The sequence below is a fragment of the Rattus norvegicus genome, chromosome 2 (genome assembly GCF_036323735.1).
Source record: "Rattus norvegicus strain BN/NHsdMcwi chromosome 2, GRCr8, whole genome shotgun sequence".
NCBI classification, from domain to species: Eukaryota; Metazoa; Chordata; class Mammalia; order Rodentia; family Muridae; genus Rattus; species Rattus norvegicus.
Genome location: NC_086020.1, coordinates 48,465,548 through 48,492,822, shown reverse-complemented (window position 1 = coordinate 48,492,822; position 27,275 = coordinate 48,465,548). Strand labels below are relative to the sequence as shown.

Sequence of the window (27,275 nt, the reverse complement as noted above, 5' to 3'; positions counted from 1 at the left end):
CCAGACGGGTTTAGTGCAGAATTCTATCAAACCTTCATAGAAGACCTCATACCAATATTATCCAAACTATTCCACAAAATTGAAACAGATGGAGCCCTACCGAATTCCTTCTACGAAGCCACAATAACTCTTATACCTAAACCACACAAAGACACAACAAAGAAAGAGAACTTCAGACCAATTTCCCTTATGAATATCGACGCAAAAATACTCAATAAAATTCTGGCAAACCGAATTCAAGAGCACATCAAAACAATCATCCACCATGATCAAGTAGGCTTCATCCCAGGCATGCAGGGATGGTTTAATATACGGAAAACCATCAACGTGATCCATTATATAAACAAACTGAAAGAACAGAACCACATGATCATTTCATTAGATGCTGAGAAAGCATTTGACAAAATTCAACACCCCTTCATGATAAAAGTCCTGGAAAGAATAGGAATTCAAGGCCCATACCTAAACATAGTAAAAGCCATATACAGCAAACCAGTTGCTAACATTAAACTAAATGGAGAGAAACTTGAAGCAATCCCACTAAAATCAGGGACTAGACAAGGCTGCCCACTCTCTCCCTACTTATTCAATATAGTTCTTGAAGTTCTAGCCATAGCAATCAGACAACAAAAGGAGATCAAAGGGATACAGATCGGAAAAGAAGAGGTCAAAATATCACTATTTGCAGATGACATGATAGTATATTTAAGTGATCCCAAAAGTTCCACCAGAGAACTACTAAAGCTGATAAACAACTTCAGCAAAGTGGCTGGGTATAAAATTAACTCAAATAAATCAGTTGCCTTCCTCTATACAAAAGAGAAACAAGCCGAGAAAGAAATTAGGGAAACGACACCCTTCATAATAGACCCAAATAATATAAAGTACCTTGGTGTGACTTTAACCAAGCAAGTAAAAGATCTGTACAATAAGAACTTCAAGACACTGAGGAAAGAAATTGAAGAAGACCTCAGAAGATGGAAAGATCTCCCATGCTCATGGATTGGCAGGATTAATATGGTAAAAATGGCCATTTTACCAAAAGCAATCTACAGATTCAATGCAATCCCCATCAAAATACCAATCCAATTCTTCAAAGAGTTAGACAGAACAATTTGCAAATTCATCTGGAATAACAAAAAACCCAGGATAGCTAAAGCTATCCTCAACAATAAAAGGACTTCAGGGGGAATCACTATCCCTGAACTCAAGCAGTATTACAGAGCAATAGTGATAAAAACTGCATGGTATTGGTACAGAGACAGACAGATAGACCAATGGAATAGAATTGAAGACCCAGAAATGAACCCACACACCTATGGTCACTTGATTTTTGACAAAGGAGCCAAAACCATCCAATGGAAAAAAGATAGTATTTTCAGCAAATGGTGCTGGTTCAACTGGAGGGCAACATGTAGAAGAATGCAGATCGATCCATCCTTATCACCCTGTACAAAGCTTAAGTCCAAGTGGATCAAGGACCTCCACATCAAACCAGACACACTCAAACTAATAGAAGAAAAACTAGGGAAGCATCTGGAACACATGGGCACTGGAAAAAATTTCCTGAACAAAACACCAATGGCTTATGCTCTAAGATCAAGAATCGACAAATGGGATCTCATAAAACTGCAAAGCTTCTGTAAGGCAAAGGACACTGTGGTTAGGACAAAACGGCAACCAACAGATTGGGAAAAGATCTTTACCAATCCTACAACAGATAGAGGCCTTATTTCCAAAATATACAAAGAACTCAAGAAGTTAGACCGCAGGGAAACAAATAACCCTATTAAAAAATGGGGTTCAGAGCTAAACAAAGAATTCACAGCTGAGGAATGCCGAATGGCTGAGAAACACCTAAAGAAATGTTCAACATCTTTAGTCATAAGGGAAATGCAAATCAAAACAACCCTGAGATTTCACCTCACACCAGTGCGATTGGCTAAGATCAAAAACTCAGGTGACAGCAGATGCTGGCGAGGATGTGGAGAAAGAGGAACACTCCTCCATTGTTGGTGGGATTGCAGACTGGTAAAACCATTCTGGAAATCAGTCTGGAGGTTCCTCAGAAAATTGGACATTGAACTGCCTGATGATCCAGCTATACCTCTCTTGGGCATATACCCAAAAGATGCCTCAACATATAAAAGAGACACGTGCTCCACTATGTTCATCGCAGCCTTATTTATAATAGCCAGAAGCTGGAAAGAACCCAGATGCCCTTCAACAGAGGAATGGATACAGAAAATGTGGTACATCTACACAATGGAATATTACTCAGCTATCAAAAACAACGAGTTTATGAAATTCGTAGGCAAATGGTTGGAACTGGAAAATATCATCCTGAGTGAGCTAACCCAATCACAGAAAGACATACATGGTATGCACTCATTGATAAGTGGCTATTAGCCCAAATGCTTGAATTACCCTAGATCCCTAGAACAAACGAAACTCAAGACGGATGATCAAAATGTGAATGCTTCACTCCTTCTTTAAATGAGGAAAAAGAATACCCTTGGCAGGGAAGGGAGAGGCAAAGATTAAAACAGAGACTGAAGGAACACCCATTCAGAGCCTGCCCCACATGTGGCCCATACATATACAGCCACCCAATTAGACAAGATGGATGAAGCAAAGAAGTGCAGACCGACAGGAGCCGGATGTAGATCGCTCCTGAGAGACACAGCCAGAATACAGCAAATATAGAGGCGAATGCCAGCAGCAAACCACTGAACTGAGAATAGGTCCCCTATTGAAGGAATCAGAGAAAGAACTGGAAGAGCTTGAAGGGGCTCGAGACCCCAAAAGTACAACAATGCCAAGCAACCAGAGCTTCCAGGGACTAAGCCACTACCTAAAGACTATACATGGACTGACCCTGGACTCTGACCTCATAGGTAGCAATGAATATCCTAGTAAGAGCATCAGTTGAAGGGGAAGCCCTGGGTCCTGCTAAGACTGAACCCACAGTGAACTAGTCTATGGGGGGAGGGCGGCAATGGGGGGAGGGTTGGGAGGGGAACACCCATAAGGAAGGGGAGGGGGGAGGGGGATGTTTGCCCGGAAACCGGGAAAGGGAATAACACTCGAAATGTATATAAGAAATACTCAAGTTAATAAAAAAAAAAAAAGATTTCAGAGACAAAGCATGGATATTGTGACGTTGTTGTATATGACAAGACAGGACAGAACTTATTCTGGAAGTTCTCAATTCACCACACAACATTAACTATTATTACCTTTCATTTTATATGTCATCATTTCCGTCTTTGGATTGAAGCTAATGTTAATTATGAGTTCCCCTGTTGCTAGGTTGGAGAAACTTCCATGAGAAGTTATTTTTTTCCCCATCTTTATTTTTTTTTTATTAACTTAAGTATTTCTTATATACATTTCGAGTGTTATTCCCTTTCCCGGTTTCCGGGCAAACATTCCCCTCCCCCCTCCCCTTCCTTATGGGTGTTCCCCTCCCAACCCTCCCCATTGCCGCCCTCCCCCCACCAGTCTAGTTCACTGGGGTTCAGTCTTAGCAGGACCCAGGGCTTCCCCTTCCACTGGTGCTCTTACTAGGATATTCATTGCTACCTATGAGGGCAGAGTCCAGGGTCAATCCATGTATAGTCTTTAGGTAGTGGCTTAGTCCCTGGAAGCTCTGGTTGCTTGGCATTGTTGTACATATGGGGTCTCGAGCCCCTTCAAGCTCTTCCAGTTCTTTCTCTGATTCCTTCAACGGGGGTCCTATTCTCAGTTCAGTGGTTTGCTGCTGGCATTTGCCTCTGTATTTGCTGTATTCTGGCTGTGTCTCTCAGGAGCGATCTACATCCGGCTCCTGTTGGCCTGCACTTCTTTGCTTCATCCATCTTGTCTAATTGGGTGGCTGTATATAAAGGAAAGTAATGGCATTAGAATACAGTTTCTTTGCTACCATTTATTTGAGATTCACTTGCCTTGGGCTCAGAATTTGCAAGGTAGAAAATTCCATTATCAATTACGTATTCCCATCTGGAGGACACTAGTGAGCATTGCTGGGCCAGATGTGCGGCCCAGACGTTCTTGTTTAAAGAGCAAGCACACAGACCACAGTGACTCTTCTTGGAACTGGGAATGTGAGGAGCATGGAGTGCGACTTCCAACCCAGTCCACGGTATCTGAAAATACCCATCATCATCTACCTTCATTGGCTTTCTTTTTCTTTTCCAGTTCACCCCAAAGCTCTACAGAGTTAAAAACTTACATGGCGCCAGTTGAACATCCTTCTTAGATGGGTCATATTTTCATCTTTGTTAATCTGGCCAACTCAATAGCTACTTACATAAAGTCCATGATTTGACCTCAGGAGACCCGTATTGATATCTTAGGTCTGCTGTTAATACACTTGGCTTAGACGACCTTTCCGAGGTTCAGTTTCCTAACATACAAATAGAAAGTAACAACTGCCACCCCATCTAACCTATTACTTAATATGTTATTTCTATGGAAAAAATATTTTAGTGCAAATAAACCCAGACCTGGAAGCTATGTATCTGTTTCTCTCATTTATTACCTTGTACGGTAAATTCCATTCTGGAGCAAAAAGTAAAAGACAGAGAGGCAGAGAGGCAGAGAGACAGAGAGAGACAGAGAAGAAAAAGAAATACATAAATATAATTCAATTTGCAAACGAAAAATTTCAACACCAACAACCTCATCTTCCTCCTCCTCTTTTAAGTGCTATACACATAACATATGGCCGTACTTGAAAAGGAGCAGACGCCTTCATTTCTTTTCTCTATAAGTATGTATTTCCATGACATCATCCAAGAAGTTTGGTCCAAGCTCTGTTGCCATGACTATTTTCCCATAGCAGCCTCTTCAGCATCCTTCCCAGCCAGTTGCCACCAAAGAAGAGTTTCTTCCTCCAACCACTCTGAGGAGACAGGACTACTTGAACTAATTCTTGTTAAGGAGAAGACACTTCCTTCTGAAGTTGTCCCTGGGTTACCTGGCGCCAAGTTTTTTCTAGTTTTAGGGAGAAAAAAAAATGAATGGTGATGGATGCTTTCCACAGGATTATGAAATCCTGAAAAAAGATGGGGAAGCTTCTTGGCTATTGAAGCTCACCCTTGTGATACTGGTGAGACTGGTATCCATAGGACTGTTGGCAAACTTAGTAGACTAGAGCAGGAGAAATAAGATGTGGCATCCAGTATAAGCAAGTTCTCAGGTGTACTTGTGAGTGAGGTCAGCGTTCCTTTCAGACATCTGAGTTTAGTCCGTGCTGCTTCGTTTCCAGTTACTTTCAATATTTTCCCTGTCTGAACTCTCAAGCCTTTCAGCCTGCTTTGTTTTATGTTTTTGTGTTTGTCAGGTTTATTTTTTTCCTTTCGTCAAGAATAAGTGCCATTTTGTCTCGCTTCTAGAACATAAAGTTCCAAGAATATATACTATAATAAAAGGAACATTAAGCTAAGTTAGAAGATGCCGCTTTTATTCTTTACCCACTCTTCTAAATCAAAAGGACAAGTTGTAAACTACTTTTCTTTTTTAATGTTATCTCCTGTGCTACAGGCTCCTTGGTGCCTCAGAAAACATAAAAGGGACAGATTTACAATCGCTTTGAGCAAATCGCCTGTAGAATTCTAAGAACAGGAAATGGGAGGGGGTGCAGCACCCACCCGTAGACATTCCATGCAACAAGTAGAATAAACAGACCCAAGAACACCAAACACTCTTGGTCTTAGGTTGAGGAGTAGCAAAGTCACCTTTAGGAGAGAATTTCAAAAAGAAAAAAGAAAAAAATAGATAATGTGATGAAATTACGAATCCATCAAAGGAGTCCAACTGACCTTAACAACAACAACAAAATGATGCTTTCCTGATTTTGACTAAAACTTGTTGATTCCTTTGAATTCAGTCAATTCTGCTACCTGAGTTGACATAGTGAAAAAGAAGCATCGTCACCTAGGTATACTTCTTATACCTTAAGAGGAATATGATCCCATGGAGATGTGATTCATGAAATCTGGGGGGGAAGCTGAAAGTCACAAGCCCCTGGGTGATGGCCGTAGCTGGTGTACAGTCCTCAATGGCAGTGTTCTGGTCCTTATAGCTCTTGAATGATTGCTTTCAGCTATGGACAATTTTGACTCCACAAGATTTTGGCAGTTTCTAGAAATCATTTTGACAGTCATAACTTCCAGAACGCCACTAACTAGCATATCATGTGCATTGGGGCTATGAGTATAACTAAGCAGCTTTCAACAGAGCCCCTTATGACAAATTTGCATGTAGTGCTAAGGGTGAGAAACCACACTGTGGAGGCAACAGTTTGAGTGTTTTTTATGTGAAAGAAATAATCTGTTGAACCTGTTCAAAGCATTAAAACCTGACTATAACAGGTAAGCTCGGGTACTAGGGGCTCTGAGCAGAGGGTGATCACTGTTGAAAATACCTTTCTAAATGAGGAGGATGTAGGGAATGGTACCCAGCTGTGCTCCATCACCCTTGAGGGGATGAAGGGGAAATGTACATTCTTGGCCATCCACTCCCTGTCTACTTTCTTCGTGCCAGCCAGGAAGACTGCTTCATGTCTCACACCCATATTTGTCCTGTGCGTCTCACTATTCACAGAGACTCTCCCAAATCCTGGGTAGAAAGTTTCTTCTCACTGCCAAGTCCCATCCGTCTCCCCCTTGCTTTAGAACTTTAAAACGCACTAGGGTGACTGGCTGCCAGCGCCTCTCCAGCCACAGCCGGCACCCTTCCCTCTACAGCACGTTATCTTTCAAACTTCAAATGTGTTCCTGCCCATCTGTGCATGAGGAATTGTGCCAGAGTTTTATAAAGGATAAAAAGATGAGGAAGATGGTCCCCAGTTTAAGACTTTCATGCTCTAGGGGAAAATCTCCAATAGATAATAATAACATAAATAACATTTACTAGTGATCTTGGTAAGAAGTTTCGTTAAGAATCTAAGGAGAGGTTTTTAGGAACCCAAAGATCAAGAAAGACCATATAAATAAATCTACACATGAAAAGTATGGTTGCTTTCCTCTGCAAATATTTTCTCAAAATTAAGTTAGAATCCCGTGCATCCATAAACAATTATTGCTGATACTGAAATTGGAAGGCTATGAGTTAAATACCCTGGATTTAGAATAGATTTATGAAAAAGTTTAGCATGAATAAGAGTCAGGAGAATAGATACGTTAAATCTACCAAATCCATAGGAATAGGACAGAGAAGTTTCCGGAATCTGTGTGATTGAATCTAATTTTGAGAAGCTGGGCTTAATCACTTCTGAATATATCTTAGACTGTGCTGTCATTGTATAAGGTGGGGGGGGGGAATCATTGAGAAGAATTGTTAGTTACATTTAGAAGATGGATATTGAAACTTGTAAGTATCAAAACTAGGACCAAAAGAGGAATTTGGTACCGTCCATCTGAGCTTGTGATTACAGAACTTTTGTATATGGTCACCCTTCTTGTAAAATTAAAAAGTACTCCTGGATCACAGGGAAATTAAAGAGATTTTATATATCTATATATCTAGATATCTAGATATATAGGTATATAGGTATATAGATATATTGTGAGGTTATCATAGTCCACACTGTTGCATGGTGGCATTTTTGTGTTACTACAAGCTTCCATCCTCTGCTTGGTTCAGTAGGAGAAGTAGAATTTATTTCAGGCCTGTGTAGAACCCCAGGCCATCCCCAACTAGAAGCAACCCGCTAAAGACCATCAAGAGAAAAGACAATTTCCTTTCAGAAACAGTATGGAGAACGCCATCTCAGTGAGACGAAGCTGCACCTGCCTGCACCTTCAGAACTTGCAGTGGGGAAAGGATGCTTTTTATGATTACAGCTGCTCACATTTTACTGTAGGAATCACTTCTGGGAGAGTATATGCAAACGCATTAGTCATCTTTAGTTTCTGCAACTCCCACTCAATCCTGGAATTTTACTTCTGGGAATGGTACAGATGTTTATTTCTAAACATCTTTAAAGCCAGCTTGTTGATGCTCAATGAGCCACATCCTATCAGATCCTTCCTAGAGCTCTCATACTCTTGATTTCAATGTTCTTTTCCATAAGAGTGTAGCATTCTTTGGTAACCTTAAGAATGCCTTCCACAATCCAAAACATAGTGTCAACCTTATGTAACAGGACTTTCTTTCCCCCTCTCAGTCATCCTAGGCTTCTGCGTCTCCTTCAATGTTGATGTGAAAAACTCAATGAGTTTCAGTGGCCCAGTAGAGGACATGTTTGGATACACTGTTCAACAATATGAAAACGAAGAAGGCAAATGGTAAGCAAACAGACTCTGTTGTTGTCCAGCTCTTTGACACAGAAATGGAAAATATCTTCAGCGTGTTTTATGAATGGGACATTAACTGAATGACTCATTTGTGCTAGAAAATGTGTTCTAGTGGGTCGGTGATGGAGGTTGATGTGAAGTCAAAGACGCAGCATTCCTTAGAACGTTAGAGGAAGTGGTTACAGACTTCCGAGCTTAACTCTCAGAATGACCTCAAGGAAGAGTCTTATCCCAGTATTCAGTAACTGGGTTGCTTTGCCAAGTCTTCCTGGGTTAATTCGTATTCTACAGTTACTTGAATACTTGACTAAGTTCCTTAAGAAGGAGGAGATGGGAGGTCAAATGCCCAGAAGGGATGACTATTACGGTAGTTGCTGGGTGTTTAGGTTTATGCTTTGTCTTGTTGGTTTTTTGTTTTGTTTTGTTTTGTTTTGAGTTTTTGTTTTGTTTGTTTGGTTGGTTGGTTTTGTGCTTTGGTAGTATACTAAGTGTTGTGTATGGATGACAGTGAACCATACTAAATTTCTAATATATAGTTTTAATACTATGAAGGTTTAGTTAACGTCATTGTAAATTAGAGTATATTTAACTTTTAACAATTTCACAAAATAAATAGTAGAGATCTTTTACTTTTCATCCCATCTAATTGTATTCAATACAGATATATTAAATAATATATATTAGAAACTAAGTATGAGTTAGTTAAGTGTCTGTTTCTTAATTTTAAAAGCCCTTTTTTTCCTAGCAAAAGAGACTTGTATTGTCTAGGACAACAGTAATGTGTCAGTTCACAATTATTATTTCACAGAGAAGATGTATGTTTTTATTTCTCCTCTAGACATTTTAAGTTTGATTATAATTCCCTAAAGACAATCAAAAGTAATAATTTAAATTCTCACATTTTCTAAGTACAGATGTTGTATTCTATGTGTGCATTACCATTTGTGAGAATTTTACTAACATTTCTGGGAAGTTTTACATTCTCTGTCCATTTTTCCTACATTCCCCATACCTGACCCCATGCTGTTTTTAAAGTCGAACAAAGTCATCCTTTTAGAGACCAGACACCCCTTACAAAAATTGTGCCAGCACTTCAAAAGGCTCAACCTAGGTGGAAAAATGGTGAGTGGGCCAATTCATCAGGTTTCTTTTTGCTATGTAATGAACACATCTAAAAAGTTGATTTTTATCCAGCATTGATAGATACATTCGTGTATGTATTAAAGCAAGCTATAGTGAACACCAAGACTTCGAAGACTGAAAATGCCTACTTAAAGGACAGCCAAATATTGACAAAATGATTTATAAAATTTCTTTTTAATGTATCTTTTCTTTGTGGGGCCAAAATGATTAAGAATCTAAGTCAGTCTTAAATGGACCTTGCTGCTATGACAAGTCTCATTCCCACCGTCATCATGTCTCCTCAGAGGCGAAGATCTAGATGAAAAGGGAGACAGAACAAATGAGGGCAGAGATTAGCAATAAAAATCAGAGTAGCGAAGCAAATGTTGCTAACGAAATGTTTGGATGGACTTACACTGAACTGGACTTGAAGCGCACGGTGAATTCTAGAGACATCTGTGAAACACTAGTAAGGGCTCAAGCTTCTTTTAGATCTGAGACCAGGCCTCACAGATCTTCCTTCACGCATTAAATGTAAATGGGTTCTCTTTACAACTAGTTTTTAAAAGATGAAGACTTTTTCTTTAGCCATCGCTAAGTTTGGATCAGTTAAGCAACAAATGTGTCCTACATAGTCATCATTGTGCTAACTCTGTGGGAAATGCAAGATTAAAGAAATAGAAGCTGGGGCTGGGGATTTAGCTCAGTGGTAGAGCGCTTACCTAGGAAGCGCAAGGCCCTGGGTTCGGTCCCCAGCTCCGAAAAAAAGAACCAAAAAAAAAAAAAAAAAAAAAAAAGAAAAAAAAAAGAAATAGAAGCTTATAATCCAGAAGGCATAGTGGAAGCAATTAAGAATCAACAGTGGTACCAAGCAGCGTGGGACACACTGTGAGCTCCTTGAGAGTTTGGGAAGAAGCACTTGTTTTCGATCTAAGTCTTGAAAAGTGACTTATCCGTGGATAAGAGGAAACAGAAATGTCACTCTCGGCTGGGGAACCACATGAGTAAAGGTAGACCCTCAAAAACAAGTAACAGATCTTGGAACCAAAAAGGAACATGGAGAAACCTCTGCAGACTGTTGCGTTAAGTGTCATTTTGGAAATTAGTGTGGATCTGAGCGGATTGCCTATGAATTAGGAAACCTATCTTCAAGCAAGAATCCAATTAAGTACTTAAGAGATAAGACTGTAGGGCTTGGTGAGTCAGCCTGAAATCCTAGTACTTGAGACACCAAGATGGGAAGGTCACTTAGTTCAGGGTCATTCTCCATTGTCTGTGGAATTAAGGCCCACATGGGTTACTAGAAATATGGTGCCAAACAAACAAACAAAAATGTAACAAAATAAAAAGAGAGATAAGGTCAAGGTGATTGGAACCAAATAAATGTCTATGCAGCATCAACTTGGATAAATCATTAAGTTTTGATGGAACTTTAGAAGGGAAAAGTTAAGATATCAAAGTGATAAGATATATTCCAAAATTTCGGTATTGGATTCTTGGAAAACGGAGAATCATTGACAGAGACATATTTGTGTACATATTTACAGAAATGTAAAAATCAATCTTCTTAGAAAGCTGGGTTTATTTTTAAATGGCTTGGTGTCTAGATAATTAGAAACTTTAAACCAGAATAGAGATGGGTGGAAAAGCAAACAGAGTAGAACAGGCTGAATAAAGTGTCTGGCTTTAGTGCCCAGCCTGTACCTGTGCCCTGCTCTGTATCTGACACACAGACAAACATATGCACACGGTGACTATGAATTGACTAGCCAGCTGCGTCTTGTTTAACATGCTGTTACTGTCCCTCAAGCACAACTACTTAAAAATAAAAAGAATAGTTCTCCTAGAGAAAGGGAACTGCTTAAAGCAGTACTAGAAATGGATCTCAAGGCTTCCTAGGCTTTCCCTTTATTAGAAATACATTCAAAAGTAAATTTTGATAATTGCTATTTTCATGGCTAGCACCAGATTTTACTTATCAATATTCCATGTGAGACTATGAGCATTTGGGAAGTATATGGATATGAGCTACCTGTTTTTGTTTTAACATCTCCCATGTCACAACTGAATTGGTATGAATGAATGAATTTAAAAGCAAGAAGACTTCCATCCCAGAATGCCCAAATTGTAACAGGTAGCATGGTAGCCAACAGTGGCTCTAAAGAGAGCCAGGCATTGGTGATGGAGAAACATGTTTGGATATTCTGCAAATGTTTATGCAATCAGACAGAATGCAGGCTTACTCTGGGAACTACATTACAGAGTAGCTGGCGGACTTTGGGCAAGGTGGATTCCGTTGTTTTAATTTCTTCAGGGATGAACAGCTTTATAAGTCATATTTACAGCCCTCATTAGAAACTCGTCCAACTTAGGTTAATAAAAAAAAAGCAAAACATAAACAAAAGCATTTTGACTCAGCCTACCTCTTGACTGCATCATGCCTAAAGAAGGAATTATTTTGGGTCATTACACATGTTTAAAAAAACATTGTTTGAATTCTGTTGAAAGAATTAAAACAACAGGGGCATAGCTTTATGTCTCCCTTACCTCTTAAGAGTTTATCACCAAGACTAATTTACTTTATGACGTCTGCCCAGAAACCACGTGTTTTCTTGGTAATGGAACTCATCATGCATACCTCTGGTTAAGATCAGGGTTCCTCATCATGGTGAGCATAAGCTACAGCATCCAAGTGATTGCTATGTGGTTCAGAAGGACCCAGAAAAGCAAAACTGGTTTAATAGTTTCACTATGAGGAAAAGTGATTAAAATATTCATGGCCCTACATAAGCTTTCCAGATGCACAGACTTGATGGTAGCCACCAGAAAAGCAATGTCCCAGGCACGAGGGGAAAATCAGGAAAATATAAGCTGTCATCTTGGGATTTCCACTGTTCTCTCCCAGTCCTTTTAGTCTACACTGGAAACCACCCCCCTTTTTGATCATAAATCAAACAAATTTTAATGAAAATTTAAAATATCAAAGGTAAAAGTCTGTTAAGTCTATAAATGAAGTCTGTTTCACCCATAATTCCTCAAGAATGAAGAGTGTGGATGGACTTTTTTTTTTTTAGACTTTTTATTTTTATTTACATTTCAAATGTTATCCCCTTTCCCAGTTTCCCGTCCATAAGCCCCCTATGCCATCCCCTCTCCCCCTGCTTCACCCACCCACTCACTCCTTCCCATCTCCCCACCCTGACATTCCCCTACACTTGGGGTCCAGCCTTGGCAGGACCAAAAGCTTCTCCTCCCATTGGTGCCCAACAAGTACATCCTTTGCTACATATGCAGTTGGAGCCAGGGTTCAGTCCATATGTACTCTTTGGGTAGTGGTTTAGTCCCTGGGAGCTCTGATTGGTTGATATTATTGTTCTTATGGGGTTGCAAATCCCTTCACCTCCTGTAGTTCTTTCTCTAACACCTCCATTGGGGTCCCCAATATCAGTTCAATGGTTGGCTGCGAGCATCTGCCTCTGTATTTGTCAGACTCTAGCAGAGCCTCTCAGGAGAAATCCATATCAGGCTCCTGTCAGCATGCGCTTCTTGGCATCAGCAATATTGTCTGGGTTTGGTGGCTGCATATGGGATGGATCCCCAGGTGGGGCAGTCTCTGGATGGCCTTTCCTTCAGTCTCTGTTCCAGTGGATGGACCTTTTAACTGATGTCCAGGCTACCTCTCTTGGAGACTTCTGTGACTTTAGCGGGCATGTTCTCCCTTACTAGATGTCAGGTTGCAGGTAAATAGACCCCTCCAAATCCAATCCTCAGCACAATGTGTATCAAAACCCTGCTAGCCCTTTGATTTTTCCCTGGATGACTCTAGATTGTGCTGGGAAAGGGCTCCATGGCTTGTGTGACTGATATTCGACATCCAATGTGCATGTTTTATTCATGCTGAGAGGGAAAAGGCTTCCTTAAGTTCTTCTCTTATAGAGTTTAGCAGAATATTTACTTTGCACTGTTTGTGATGAGTTTTAAAACTGATATTTTCTCCCTGCAAAAACCGCCTCCCCCCCCCTTTTTTTGCCTAATTCATTTCCAACCTTCTACCTTCTTAAAAATCAAGATCAGTCTACCTAATAGGGTTGCTGCACAAGTTTCTTTCATTCATTTTTTTTGAGATCACAAAACAGTTATTCCATTTATGAAAGCAAAAAGAGGCTTCTGACAGTCTGAGAGTGACTTTGGTGGTCTCGGTGCCACATCAATAAAGAGTTAGGCTTTAAAAAGTTCTATGGAATAACAGAAATTTGGAGAAACTCTCTTCATGAATGTTCCCTGTAGAATGACATCAGAGGTCACCCACTCTTCAAATAAATATGGCCATGGTTCTAAGAACAAGAATGACTAATATGAATAGCACATTTTCCCTCAGCTCACTAAACTTTGATTATAACTGGAACTTTTACATGGAGAGAATATAATTTCTCTAGCCTTCCTGATTCTCGAATTTATTAGCTGTTTCTGTAAAGATCAGCAGTGACATCCAAAACCGTTTTACCTCTTTCCCTACAAACAATTCATTTCAAAATGTTGTATAGAAAACCAAAATTTAGGTGGGGCATGATAGTGTGCTGTTTTAATTCCTGGTACTCAGGAGACAGAGGCCTGATAATCTTGGTGAATTTAGACTAGCCTGGTCTTCAGGACAGCCAGGACTTGAGAATGAGAATGTGTCTCGAATGAAAGACGAAAGCAAAAAAATAAATTAGTAGAAATAAAAGTGTGATAAGATGACTTGAGTCAAGAGTTCTGAGGAGCTGTGACTCAGGTATTTGTCCTGACCCCAGGATATAGTCACTGCAGTGATAGTCATCTCATTGACAGGAAACTGAGACAGTGAATGCGGCCACAGGGCTTATACAGCAAGCATGTGACAAGGCCAGGATGTGACACAACACCCTCGGACTTCCAGCCTGTTTTCTCCCTCTAAGAAGTAATCTCCAGAACCTTGAGTTGATGAAATGCCTTCTGTGACCCAAAGTCCTGTATGAACATTCTAGAAGCAAAATACCTTCTAAAACAGGAAACAGAGCAAAAAAGACTTCACAATCCAAGATTCTCAGTTGTTCATAAAACACAAAATCAGATCCACTTATTTGACAGTCATCCATTTATTCAGCTAAAAATGTTGACTAATATTTTAATTAAATAATCAATTCAATATATTTGTATTAACTAACAATTTAATGTGATGAATTGTTGATTTGTTGATTTATTAATTTCATTATAAATTAAGTAACATTTATTTTATTCAGCTAAAAATATTTATTAAATTCCCATTTTTTTTATAAATAAAATTGTCACCCGCACTGAGTGAACCAAAATTGCTGATATTGGGGGAGCTAGAGAGGGAGGCACACCAAACAGATGATAAATTTTAAAAAAAAAAAGGAAAAGTATACTTTATGTCAGAATGGTGGTCAGCCCCGTGAGACAAAAGAACAATGTTATCCAGACTGGGATTGCTGGAATTCCCCGAACCCTCCACTGATACTTTTCTTGGATCATGTTATTTTTAGGCATTTTTGGGGAAACCAGGCTTACTTAGGCTTCGAGTGGTAAGCTATGTGTGATTCAAGAAGAACTTGCTGGGGCTGCCACAGGAAACAGGCTCCCAAGAAAGTAAACAACCATTTCATGTGCTATATCCTGCTGGTGCAGTCTCTACCACTGGTGCAACCCCCAGACTTCCTGTCTGGATCTTCTGCTGCTGGGTTCTACCATTTCCTACACTCACGCTTTGGTCTCTATTTTTTTCCCCTCAGATTTCATAGCAAGCCTTGGCTATAACTGCTGTGTCACTTCAGATTCCAGTGTCTTCTATTTGCTAGTTTGTCTCTCTGGTGCTAGAGGTCAAACATCGTCTTGGCCTACCTGCCCCTGTGTGTACTGGGAGCTTCATCCGGATGTGTTCCAACACCCAATCCTCCCGTGATTTGTCCTTTTGGTCTTCATTCTCCTGCTTCCACACATTCCCTGGTCCGTCCACAATCTCCATCTCCTTCCGTCTTGTCATTCACAACCTCTGTGTTAACAGCAGGCTTCTCAGGACTCCATTTTCACTCCTTACGCAGGTTTACCAGGCTAATACTATATTTCCCAGCTGGTGGGTTCACCTATACACTGCATCTGTTCCGCTGACATGGTGGAATTTGGGGAATGGAAGATGTTGACTTGACTGGGCCTTATCAGCTTTTTCCTGAGTGGATTCTGTCACTTTAAGTCACTCTACAAATTCACTGCTCTATTCCCTGTCCCTTAATTATTGCCAAATGACTATAGATAGTTTGCAAAATAGGAAGAGAGTGAGAGAGATGGTGGGCTATGAGGCCCAAATTTACGTTTCTTCCTGTTTCTATTATGTAACTTTTCAGAGATTATAATATAGTTACATTACTCCCCCTTTCTTTTTCCTCCCTCTTACCCTCCCCATGTGCCAACCCTGACACTGCTTTCTTTCAAATTCGTATCCTCTTTTTTTGTCTTCTTTTCTTTTTCTTTTATTTTTTTCTAGACTGAGTCTCACCCTGTAGCTGTCCTGGAACTCATTTTGTAGATCAGTCTGACCTCAAAGTCACAGCGATCTTCTGTCTGCCTCTGCTTCCTGAAGGCAGGAAAAGGCATGCACTGCTATGTTCAGCTCCTCTTTCTTTGATTATTATTACACACACTCATATGTAGAAATATATTCATATTCACATATATATATTCTTAAATATATAAGTATAACTTGTTCACTTCAAATATATATATATAATATTTATATAGTGTGTGTGTGTGTGTGTGTGTGTGTGTGTGTGTGTGTGTGCGCGCGCGCGCATAATTTCCCCCTCCCAGTGCTAACTAACTGGGATTGGATAGCCATTTGATGTGCTCTTCCCTGGGTAACACTTTCTCTCATGCCCTCAGCATTCCTTTATTGCCTGTAGTTCTTTTGGTGGGGTTAAGGCCTCCTGAGCTTTCCCTTTCCACCTTAGCATGTCTACTATTGTTGTCTTTGTCCAGCTCGTGTTTAGGCAGCCAGATCCAAATTCACAGCAAGCTTCCCATCCCTTCAGGGGTCTTACCCACAGATGGAATTCTTACGTTCTATCAAGGAAACATTTCTTTGCAACAAAGACAATTACAGAACTCCACACCTGCTCAAAACACCAAGTTCTGGGCCCAGTCCCAACTGATACGTCTACGACACAACTCTTACAGCGAAGCCTTAGGGATCACTCTGCAAGAGGATGAAGCAAGATTGTAAGAGCTCTTCCCTGTTTTTTCCAATTGTTGCTGCATTACCAATCACCTCAATACTTACTGACTTACAGAGTCACTGATTTTTATACTTCCTGAAGATTATGAGGATTATGGTTTCCTCCTGCCCATTGGGTTTATTCATTTGGCTTTATTATTTTGTCATCTCAATCAAATCCACATGGTCCAGGATGGCTTAACTCATGTAAGTCATGTCATGTAAACAATGTCAGTGAACCTATGGTGTCAAAGATATTAGAGAAGGAAATAGGTTCAGGATGTCAGGTGAGATTGGAAGCTAAATCTACAGCCAATTTATTTCAGGTAGCTCGGCTAAAATCAAGGGGATGAGGCTTTGCTAATAACTTTGGACTTATCTTTTCAACAAAGTATGAAGCATTTAAAGCAATGTACTATGGAGTCAACCTCCTTATGTGTAATGATTGGGAGACAGAATGCAGAGAAGCTGGTACAGAAGAGACAGTAGAGTACCTGGCTACGTGGGCAGTGCAAAAAAACCAAAACAAAACAAAAAACACAAATTTGTCTTAAGAATGAGGAAGGCTACAATTCACAACTCCAGCTAGCCCAGGAAGGAGAGATTCACAGATGGTTGGAGTCCTGCGCTTCTCTCTGATGGAGTTCTGACCTTCATTGCTTCAAGAAAATGATCTATGTGCACCTATTGAACTTAGGGTTTAAGTTGTGAAATGAATCTGGTAGAAATGAAACTGGTTATCTTGCAGATAACATATGTCACTTTTGGGAAATCGGAGGCAGTTATGCTGTGAAGAAGCCCATTCTACCTTAATAAGGACAAGACACCACACGCTAGCACCGAGCTTCTATGCTCTCCTGCCACTCTGGGCCCTCCCTGGTTCCGCATTCTCTCTCTCTCTCTCTCTCTCTCTCTCTCTCTCTCTCTCTCTCTCTCTCTCTCTCATCACTCTTACCTAATTTTCCTCTTCCACATACATGCCAGTTTTCAGCCCCTCACCATTTGTACTCTTTTTTTTAATGTCTTCTTTTATATGGATTTTTATTTACATTTTGAATGGTATCCCCTTTCCCTATTTCTCCACCAGAAACCCCCACTATCCCATCTCCCACCTGCTTCTATGAGGGTGCTCCCTCACCCATCTACCCAACCTTCCTGCCTCCCCATCCTGACATTCCCCTACACTGGGGCATTGAGCCTCGACAGGACCAAGGGCCTCTCCTCCCATTGATGCCTGATAAGGCCATCCTCTGCTATCTATGCAGATGGAGCCATAGGTTCATCCCTGTGTTCTCTTGGGATTGTGGTTTAGTCCCTGGGAGCTCTGGGGGAGGAGTCTGGTTGGTTGATATTGATATCGTTGGTTGTTCTTATGGGGTTGCAAACCCCTTCAGCTCCTTCAGTCCTTTCTCTATTTCTTCCACTGGGGACTCTGTTCTTAGTCCAATGGTTGGCTGCAAGCATCTGCCTCTGTATTTGTCAGACTCTGGCAGAGATTCTCAGGAGTCAGCTTTATCAGGCTCCTGTCAGCATGCACTTAGTGGCATCCACAATATTATCTGGGTTTGGTGGCTGCAAATGGGATGTATCCCCAGGTGGGGCAGTCTCTGAATGGCCTTTCCTTCAGTCTCTGCTCCACACTTTGTCTCCAAATTTCCTCCTGTGAGTATTTTTGTTCCCCCTTCTATGAAGGACTGAAGCATCCACACTTTGGTCTTCCTTCTTCTTGAGCTTCATGTGGTCTGTGAACTCTACTCTTTCCAGGAGATAACATTTACCTGTAGGCTTCTCTAGGCTCGGAATGTGTTTCATGTGGTTTTGTTAGGGTCCAGGATCATTGAAGGCAGAAACCCAATTCAAATAGTATACAAAGGCAAAAAGAGTTTATTCTGCAAAAATCACCAGCATGATGACCACTGGAGGGTTTTATGCAGGGCTAAGGGAATTTTCCAGAAGGGTTTGGTAATCTCTAATGTGATTGATAGGGAGCAAAGCAGTGACATTAGTACAGTTTTGATTGGTTACTATGTTAGTTTCATTATATTTGGTAAGACCTTGAAGAGTTCTAAGATATCTCTGATGAAACTGATCACACCTGCCTATGAAAGAAACCAGTTTCTTAATTATTTTATTTCTATACACAAAATTACTTTTATACCCTTTATTTTTTTTCTTCTCCTAACTCCATTCTTATGTGTGCTTAGAAATACTTGATAGAATCTCTTTGAACCATTTATTTTTTGCTCTTTTTTGGGAGGGATCCAAACTAAGCAGCTTATAAGCATAAATATTTATGTATAAGATTGGTGCTTTTTCCTCTCTATTTCCTTGTTTCAGATCTCATCTGAACTTTCATCTTGTCCCCTAACTTTACATCCCTTTAATTTATCCATAACAATGTAAGCAACATGTTCGACATGACACGCATCTGTAAATGGAAGTCAAGTATGGTGACACACACCTATAGGCCAGCACTTGGGTTATGGAGACAGTGTGACCACATATTGTAGGCTAGCCTGGGCTACCTAGTAAGATCCTATCTCAGAAATGAGTGGATGTATGAATACATGCATGCATGCATACATACATACATATATACATATATACATTCATACATTCATACATACATACATACATACAAGTTTGATATTTAATTTAAATTAATTTTTAATGTGAACCATAATAACATTCATCATTTGAACTTCATCTAATTCTGCAGCCTCAACTTCTCTCCAGCTACACTGAACTCCATGCACTTAGCATGAGAGTGATGCTTTCTTTCCCTAAGACTTTACTGACTTTGTACTAAGTTCAGACTCATGCACTCTTGTGGTCCACACAATTCACTTCATGCTTCAGTTTTAAGACACTTGAAATACTGTCTTTTATCTCTTTTGTACCCTCATCCCATGGCTGGGGTTAAATGTCAGATAGATAGCTTTTGTTTTGTTTGTTTGTTTTTGTTTTTGTTTTTCCCAATCAGGTCTCAAATAGCTCAAGGAGACTTCAAACTCACTCTGTAACTGGAAGTGGACTTGAACTTGTGATCTCCTGCTCTCCCTACTGATGCCTCCAAAATGCCAGGACATGCATCCCCTAGCTAGACTCTTCTTCTCTTTACTTCTGAGCATGAGCGCATGTCAGTGTGAGTGCCAGTGTCTGTAGAACACAGAAGATGGTGTGGGACCTCCAAGAGCCTGAGTTTCTGGCAGTTGAGAGCCACAAGATGTAGGTACTCAGGACTGAACTCTAGTCTCCTTGAAGAACAGCAAGTGCTCTTAACTACTCCGCCATCTCTCCAGCCCCATTTTAAATAAGCACTAACTTATCAAATCTCGTTCTCAACAGTTTCAATAAGAGTATACTAATTTCTCTAAACTGTTTTAAACCATAAAATAAATCTATGGGGACATACTGCACAAAACAAAATACTATAAAAATCTAATCTTGAGATGCTATGTCGTGCTTTTACCCACTCTGTTTTAAATCTGTGTGTTCTGCAGTTCTTACTTGCTTACTATTCTGAAATAAAGTCAGAACATCAATAGAAAGAATGGACACTTAGGTAGCCCATAACATGAACTCGATGATTTCCTAAATCTTCTGTGCATCTTTACTGTGCTAACTTCTGTGATGGTCATGTGAGATGACGACCTGCCCTCATTTCATTCATGAATAAAACCAAAATCTAAGACACAAACAGACTTACCTTAAACCAGATACCGAGTAAACACGAAAGCCACGCTTGAATTCGCCAAGCTTAGCACTCAATGCTATCTTTCATAGAGAGAATTTAATTATTTAATATATGGAAGGCACTTAGGACAGTGCCTGGCACATGGTATAAACTCAATAAATGGGGGACGTTATCAGTTACTACTGTGATGAGTTTAATAATTTGGTTTCATCTCCTTTAAATTAGACCATTGTTTCACTTAAATAGCTAGGGTTCTCTTTGAATTAGTTCACAGATAAATTTTCATTCTGGTATGTCCGCTCCTTAGCTTCTGCTTTGTGTGTAACACAGGGTTTTACAGAGTGTCCCTGCAATAAACAACTCCTCTCGCTATCATCCTTATTTCTTAAATTTCCCTTAGCATTGCCTTTATGTATCAAATTTTTCTCCCTTATTTCAGAATACTTTTAATGATGGCTTTCTAGAAATAAGAACTATGCCCTGAAAGATTGAAATATTCTTTTTGTTCTTTGTCTACATCAGAAATTGTTTAGCAGATAAACACATGATGTGCTTATGTGTTTAATTCTGTTTAATTCCTTGGTATTTATAATTTTTATATGTTTATATTAATACAAACTCTTACAGAGAATTTAGAGAAAATAAACCCCATCATGTGTCAGCATGACAAATTTTCAAGTATTTGAGTTATTTAAGTGTTTGTGCCCCTATATAAGCTCTCAGTCCTTTTTTGAGCCCTTTCCCACTTACTAAATGTCCCAATTTTCCCCCTGAGCCTCTCTTCCCTGACAAAATTGCCTGCTTCTGCACCGTCTGAGTCTATTCAATGCATTCCATTGTGCCTATGTCCCACTTGATGTGATGATTCCAGACACGACCAGGGCAGAGCACAGAGGGACTATCGCTTCCCTTGACCAGAGCATCTATTTCCAGCAATGCAGCCTAAGGTCACATTAGCATTTTTGGCACCAAAATACACCATTGGCTCATGCTTTTGTGCTGTCAACCAAATCCTCCATGACTTTTTCACATGAACTCCCATTAAATAAGGCTTCCCACATCCTCTATGAATATAGACAGTAATGTGCAGTCTGGTGAAGTTATTTACATAAGTCCCTATTAAACTTTAGTTAATTTATAGTTGTTATTTTAGAGTATTGAGGCATACTTCTATTCCCAACTATATATAGATATGGTTTTAGAATAGCTTGATATTTTGTGTGTGTGTGTGTTTGTGTGTGTGTGTGTGTGTGTGTGTGTGTGTGTGTGTTCTCTGAACTCATAAGAACATAGTCTCAGACAATCTTTAAGTTCAGAGTTTTACAGTCTGTGATAGAGTCCTCGAGGCTGGCTGTATTTCTTTAGCCATCAATACATTGTCAATTGGGGATCAACCCAAGGGCCTTCCAAATCATGTATACTGAAATACATTTTCCTGACCATATTCTGGGAGAATATGGCACAGGTCTGAACGCTGCCTGCAGCAGGGACGACCTGAAGCATGGGTCTGTTTTCTTCGTCAGTGATACAGTGTTTCATCATGCTGTCTGAAAAGACACATGCTTTTATCCTGGATCTCACAACTATCTTGGTTTCCCAAGTGATTATAAGCTAAGACCTTCTCATACTGAATCCCGGGATTAGGTTGTGTTTATGTTTCCTGCTTTCTCTGAAATTGGCAGTTTCTCATGGGAAAAACAAAAACTCATTTATATGTGTGGGTTTCATAAAGCAACACAGTAGCGGCTTAGCTCTGATTAGTACAACAGTGGGAGAGAAAAACAATAAAACAAAATCTGATATCTCATACATCGTTTTAATTATTTAAATTACTTTTGTTAGTATACAAAATGATTCTTTATGCCCTGTTTACATATGTGTATCCTCTAACTTTCCTCACAGGGCTTCACATATACCCTTTTTCTCCTCTCCCAAACGAGCTCCGGTAGTTTTAACGTCACGCATGCAGCGTTTAACTCGAGATTTTACCTGTTCGATAAAACGAACGTGATCTTTATCTTTCTCCCCATTGCCCTCCTTTTGTTTTATTTCTCCTCCACCCCTACGTGGATCCCCCCTCAACTTTCATGCCATACCATATGTCTGTATGTGTATCAATATAGAGCTATTTTAATCTAGCTTTTATCTACAAAAGAGAATATAAAATGCTTATCTTTCTGAATCTGTCTTCTTATTTTGTTTCACACAATATATGGATCTATTTTCCAGCAAATTGTATGGTCTCATTCTTCTTTACATTTGAAGAAAACTTTGTGTGTGTGTGTGTGTGTGTGTGTGTGTGTGTGTGTGTGTGTGCGCGCGCGCGCATTATGTATATTTACTCTGTCTGCTGATGAGCATCAAGGCCATATCTTGGCTATTGTAAATAGTGCAGCAAGAAACATGAAAGTATGATTATCTCTGTTGCACGCTGGCTCATAATCTTTTAAGTGTTTACCCCAGAGTGGGATAGCTAAATTATATGGCAACGCAATTTTTAGTTATTTTTTAACGTGTACTTCTTTTTTTAATGTTTAAAGATACTTATTATTTTTAATTGTATGTATATGGGTGTTTCATCTGTGTGTGTGTCTGTATGCAGTGGGCACGTACTGGTCTCGCATTCCCTAGAACTGGAATTAGAGATGTTGGGGAGTCACTATGTGCATCCCGGAATTCAAACCCACGTCTTCTTCAAGAGCAGCAAGTGCTTGTAACCACTGAGCTACCTCTCCAGCCTCATTGCTGTTCCGGGGGGAGGGGAGCTTTACTGATTTGTAGTGGCTGTAGGCAATGTGATCTACGCAGGTTTCATTTTCTCCACATCTTTCTAGCCGCTCTTGTTTGTTTTCTTAATGGTAGCCGTACTGACTGCTAAGACCTACAGCAGCACTAGCAATCTAGAACTCGAGGGTGATGCTTTGCTTAGTTTAGATGACATCACATTGCAAACTGGGTCATGATCTAGTAATGCCTGTGGGAACAAATGTCTACTGTCTTAGAATTTACCATAAACTTGTTAAGACAAACGTGTTCTTCTGTCTAAGATATGCAATTGCTTCTTTTCAAATTCTAGGGTTCTTATTGGTTCTCCTTTAGTTGGCCAACCCAAAGCAAGAACTGGAGATGTCTATAAGTGTCCGGTTGGGAGAGAGAGAGCAATGCCTTGCGTGAAGTTGGACTTGCCAGGTGTGTAAAATTAAGCAGGCCTTCCTGACTTGTGCCCATATTCTCACTGCCAACAACTTTCAGTGACCCAAGAAAATACTAAAAGTAAAACTAATAAAAAACACTAAAAGTAATAAATGACATCTGGAATTCATACAGAATGACATCATAGCTCCCTTGGTCCTTAATTTATTTCAGTAACTCATCAGGAAACGGCCATAGAATTTGAATAGCTTATTCTGTTTGTAATGTTACCTCTTTCCACTGTTCAGTATCCTCTGAAAACAAGTGGTTTGCCAAACAGACAAATCTACCACAATCCTCAAACAAAATGCAAATTAGTATTCAAGTGTATAAAGGAAACTGAGTGAGGAAAACTATAGTAATTAAGAATATGATAGTTTTTTAAAAAATATGAGACACAGGTATATCAAAAGAGATATGTTTTGATAAAAATATCACTTTGATTGTAGCATGACTAGAAAATTACTCCTGAAGTTAGAGAAGGTTTAGAGCCCTTTCAGTATCCATAAATTGTTTAAAAATGATTAAATGATTTTATGTCTATAAGTTCACTGCAGACAGTGCATTTTTCTATCCTCCTGTTTTCAACTTCTAATTTCCTTGTTCAGTCTGAGTATTTTCCTTTGCATTCGTGAACACAGCTACCCTAGATATTTGAATACGCTTGTGCCTAGTCATTGTAGTACCAAGGATGCTCAACATCATGTCTGTCTGCTACCTCTCCTTGAGGTTAGAACACACACACCCACACACCCACACACACCCACCCCCCCACACGCATACTCACACACTCACACACACACTCACACACCTCCTTAGTTATTCATATTTTTGAAACACTAACTGGATTTTTAATTATAAGTATAGACATTCTTATCTGTTACATTCCTCTGAATACTCTTTTTTTTTTTTTATCCTAGCAGGCACTGTATTTAGCAGAGCACATTTTCCAGATTCTGATTTTTTTTTTCAGTTAGAAGTTGTTAAAGTTGTATTTGGTTCTTTCTGTGGCCACCAGGCTGTGGGGACGTGACTGTTCACATTTGCCTATTCAGGCTATTTGGGAAAATAGAATACATAAGCATAGATTGTCATTGTCCTTATATGGTTTCTTTTCCAAGGTCCTCCTTGCTCCCGTTTTAAGATGCTGTCATTGACCCTAAATTTCTATCTTCTTTTTCTTCAAGGTAGTAAACCGAGAACTCCTGTTTGAATTTTATTACCTAATAGGGTATTTCTTTAAGGAGGAAAGAAAAATAAAACCAAAATGAGGCAGTAAACCATTCTCTTCCCCCAGTGCCAGCCTCTCCTTTCTAAGTGTGGACTCTATGTAGCATCTGCGTGTCTGAGGTCACTTTGCAGTGCCTGCAGATGGTTCCTTTAAGCCTCTTTCCCCCTCTCTTTTAGAATTTATACTGTTATTCACAAAATAATTCTTTTTGATAGGAGCTAGTCCTCCCATTCCTGGAAACTAGAATAGTTTTCAAACTAGCCCAGAGGTTTTTAACTACATCAGGGACAGTAGGAAGCATCTTCTTTCTTCTTTTTAAAAAATAATTATTTTATTTATTAATGTCCCAAATGTTGTCCCCCACAACCTGGTCTCCCCTTGCAGAGTTCTTCTCATCACCCCTCCCCCATGTTCTCCCACTCTAGGGCATCAAGTCTCTACAGGATTAGGCATATCCTCTCCACTAAGGCCAGACAAGGCAGCACTCTGCGACATATGATCCAGGGGCCTCAGATCAGCCAGTGTTTGCTCTTTGGTTGGTGGCTCAGTCTTTGGGAGCTCACAGGAGTATGGGTTAGTTGATATGGTTGCTCTTCCTGTGGAGTTGACATCCCCTTCGGCCACTTCAGTCCTTCCCCTAACTCTTCCATAGGTCCCAACATCAGCCCAATGCTTGGCTTTTAGTATCTATATCTGTCTCAGTCAACTGCTGGTAGAGCCTCTCAGAGGACAGCCATGCTAGGCTCCTGTCTGCAAGCACAGCATTGTTGTGGTAAATAGTTGACCCTATGCTCCCAGCCTGTGCTTTCACATCTTCTACACCTGCCCAAGTGTTTTGAATTCACAAATGAAACACACACACACACACACACACACACACACACACACACACACATACAAAGCCAGCTTATTTTTAATATTCCTTAAATAGCTCAATGACTAAGCGACTCCTGAACCTCCACGTGGCTAACACACTCTCCTCTGATAGTCCTTAGTTAATACTTACTATTAATATTTTATTTTTGTTGCCCCAGACCAGGCTGAACAACCCCCGTGGGGTTGCTTTCCCCTTGCATTTACATTTCCTCTGTCTCACCCTCCTGTACCTTCCCTAAGCCCTTGACATGATGGAATCCTCTCTTTCCTGTCTCCTGCATTTTTTTTTTAAAGATTTATTATATATAAGTACACTGTAGCTGTCTTCAGATACACCAGAAGAGGGCACCAGACCTGATTATAGATGGTTGTGAGCCACCATGTGGTTGCTGGGAATTGAACTCAGGACCTCTGGAAGAGCAGTGGGGAGCTCTTAACCGCTGAGCCATCTCTCCAGCCCTCTCCTGCATTTTTTTACCTAGGAATCCTAACAGTTCCACCTCTGTCTCCCTGCCAACCTATTGGCCACTGGCATCTTTATTTTCCAATCAGACCCTACTGGGGACAGGGACCCTCAGTGCAGATGATTGGGTTCCCATGTGATTTCAGGAGTCATAACACAAACATTAGAACCTATCTACAACACAACGTGACAGAGATTGGTGCCTACCCATGGGATGGTTCCTAAGTTAAGCCAGCCATTGCTCTGGTTTTGCCCTGCGTTTCTCATAGATAAGACCAATTTTGGGTTGTAAGTGTTGTAGATGGGTTGGTGTCACCATCCCTTCCCTGGGGGTCCTATCTGACTACTGGAGATGATCTCTTCAGGTTAGTAGGAAACATTTTCAATAACCTCTCATTGTCATAGCAATGCTGATTCTGGGCAACCCTCATTAAAAGTTTCCAATCCAGATTTTTTGATACCAACGTACACAGTAGCCCAGTTCAAGATCCTTTGACTCATAACGCTTTGTCAGGGCTTGTTTTAATATTACAATCCCTTTGCACACATGTCATGTTTTTCTGGTTTTGTGTTTTTATGGATTTCTCTGTCTGTGAATGTGTGTGTCTCTGAACCTATGTGTTTCTTGGATCTTCTCTTTGGCTTGACTTGATTGTTTTTGTTTTATCTTATCTTATTTTATTTTTATTATCATTCTTTAGATGCCTATTTGTTTTCTAATGAGAGAAAGAAAAGGTGTGGATTTGCAAGGGAGAAGAAACAGGGAGCAGCTGGGAGGGGCTGGGCAGGGTGAAACCACAAACAGAACACATTGTTTGAAAAAAATCTATTTTCAATAGAAAAAAAATAGAAAAAAAATGGTTCCAAGCAAGGCTGACCAAATCCTTAATCAGAACCCAGTTCTCAGATCAGGAAGTGAAACAGATCATCCAGACATCTGTTCCAACCCTGACTGTAAATCTGTGGGCGAGCACACATGTAGTCATGGACAGTGCTCAGAGTCTTTCTTGAACTCAGTTGTGCCCCTTTCAAATATTTATGCATTCCACTGTAAGCAGAATTTAAAATTTTTCTTGTCAAATCTTTCCTTTTGAACGTGAATGATTAAGCAGTGCTCTCTGCCAGTTTGGTCAGGTCGGAATGTT

The 27,275-nt window shown here is 40.1% G+C and overlaps 1 protein-coding gene across 3 annotated transcripts in view; it reads left to right on the top strand.

Moving 5' to 3' along the window:
• The window catches only part of Itga1 (integrin subunit alpha 1), a 166,156-nt gene that overhangs the window by 52,514 nt on the left and 86,367 nt on the right, over positions 1–27,275 (top strand). For all 3 annotated transcript variants that reach the window (XR_010063584.1, XM_039101763.2, NM_030994.2), the window contains 2 exon segments: positions 8,174–8,294; positions 23,445–23,557. Coding sequence is in view for 2 of the 3 variants with exons in the window: in XM_039101763.2 (XP_038957691.1) it covers positions 8,174–8,294; positions 23,445–23,557 (234 nt within the window). In the remaining variant the exon portion in view is untranslated.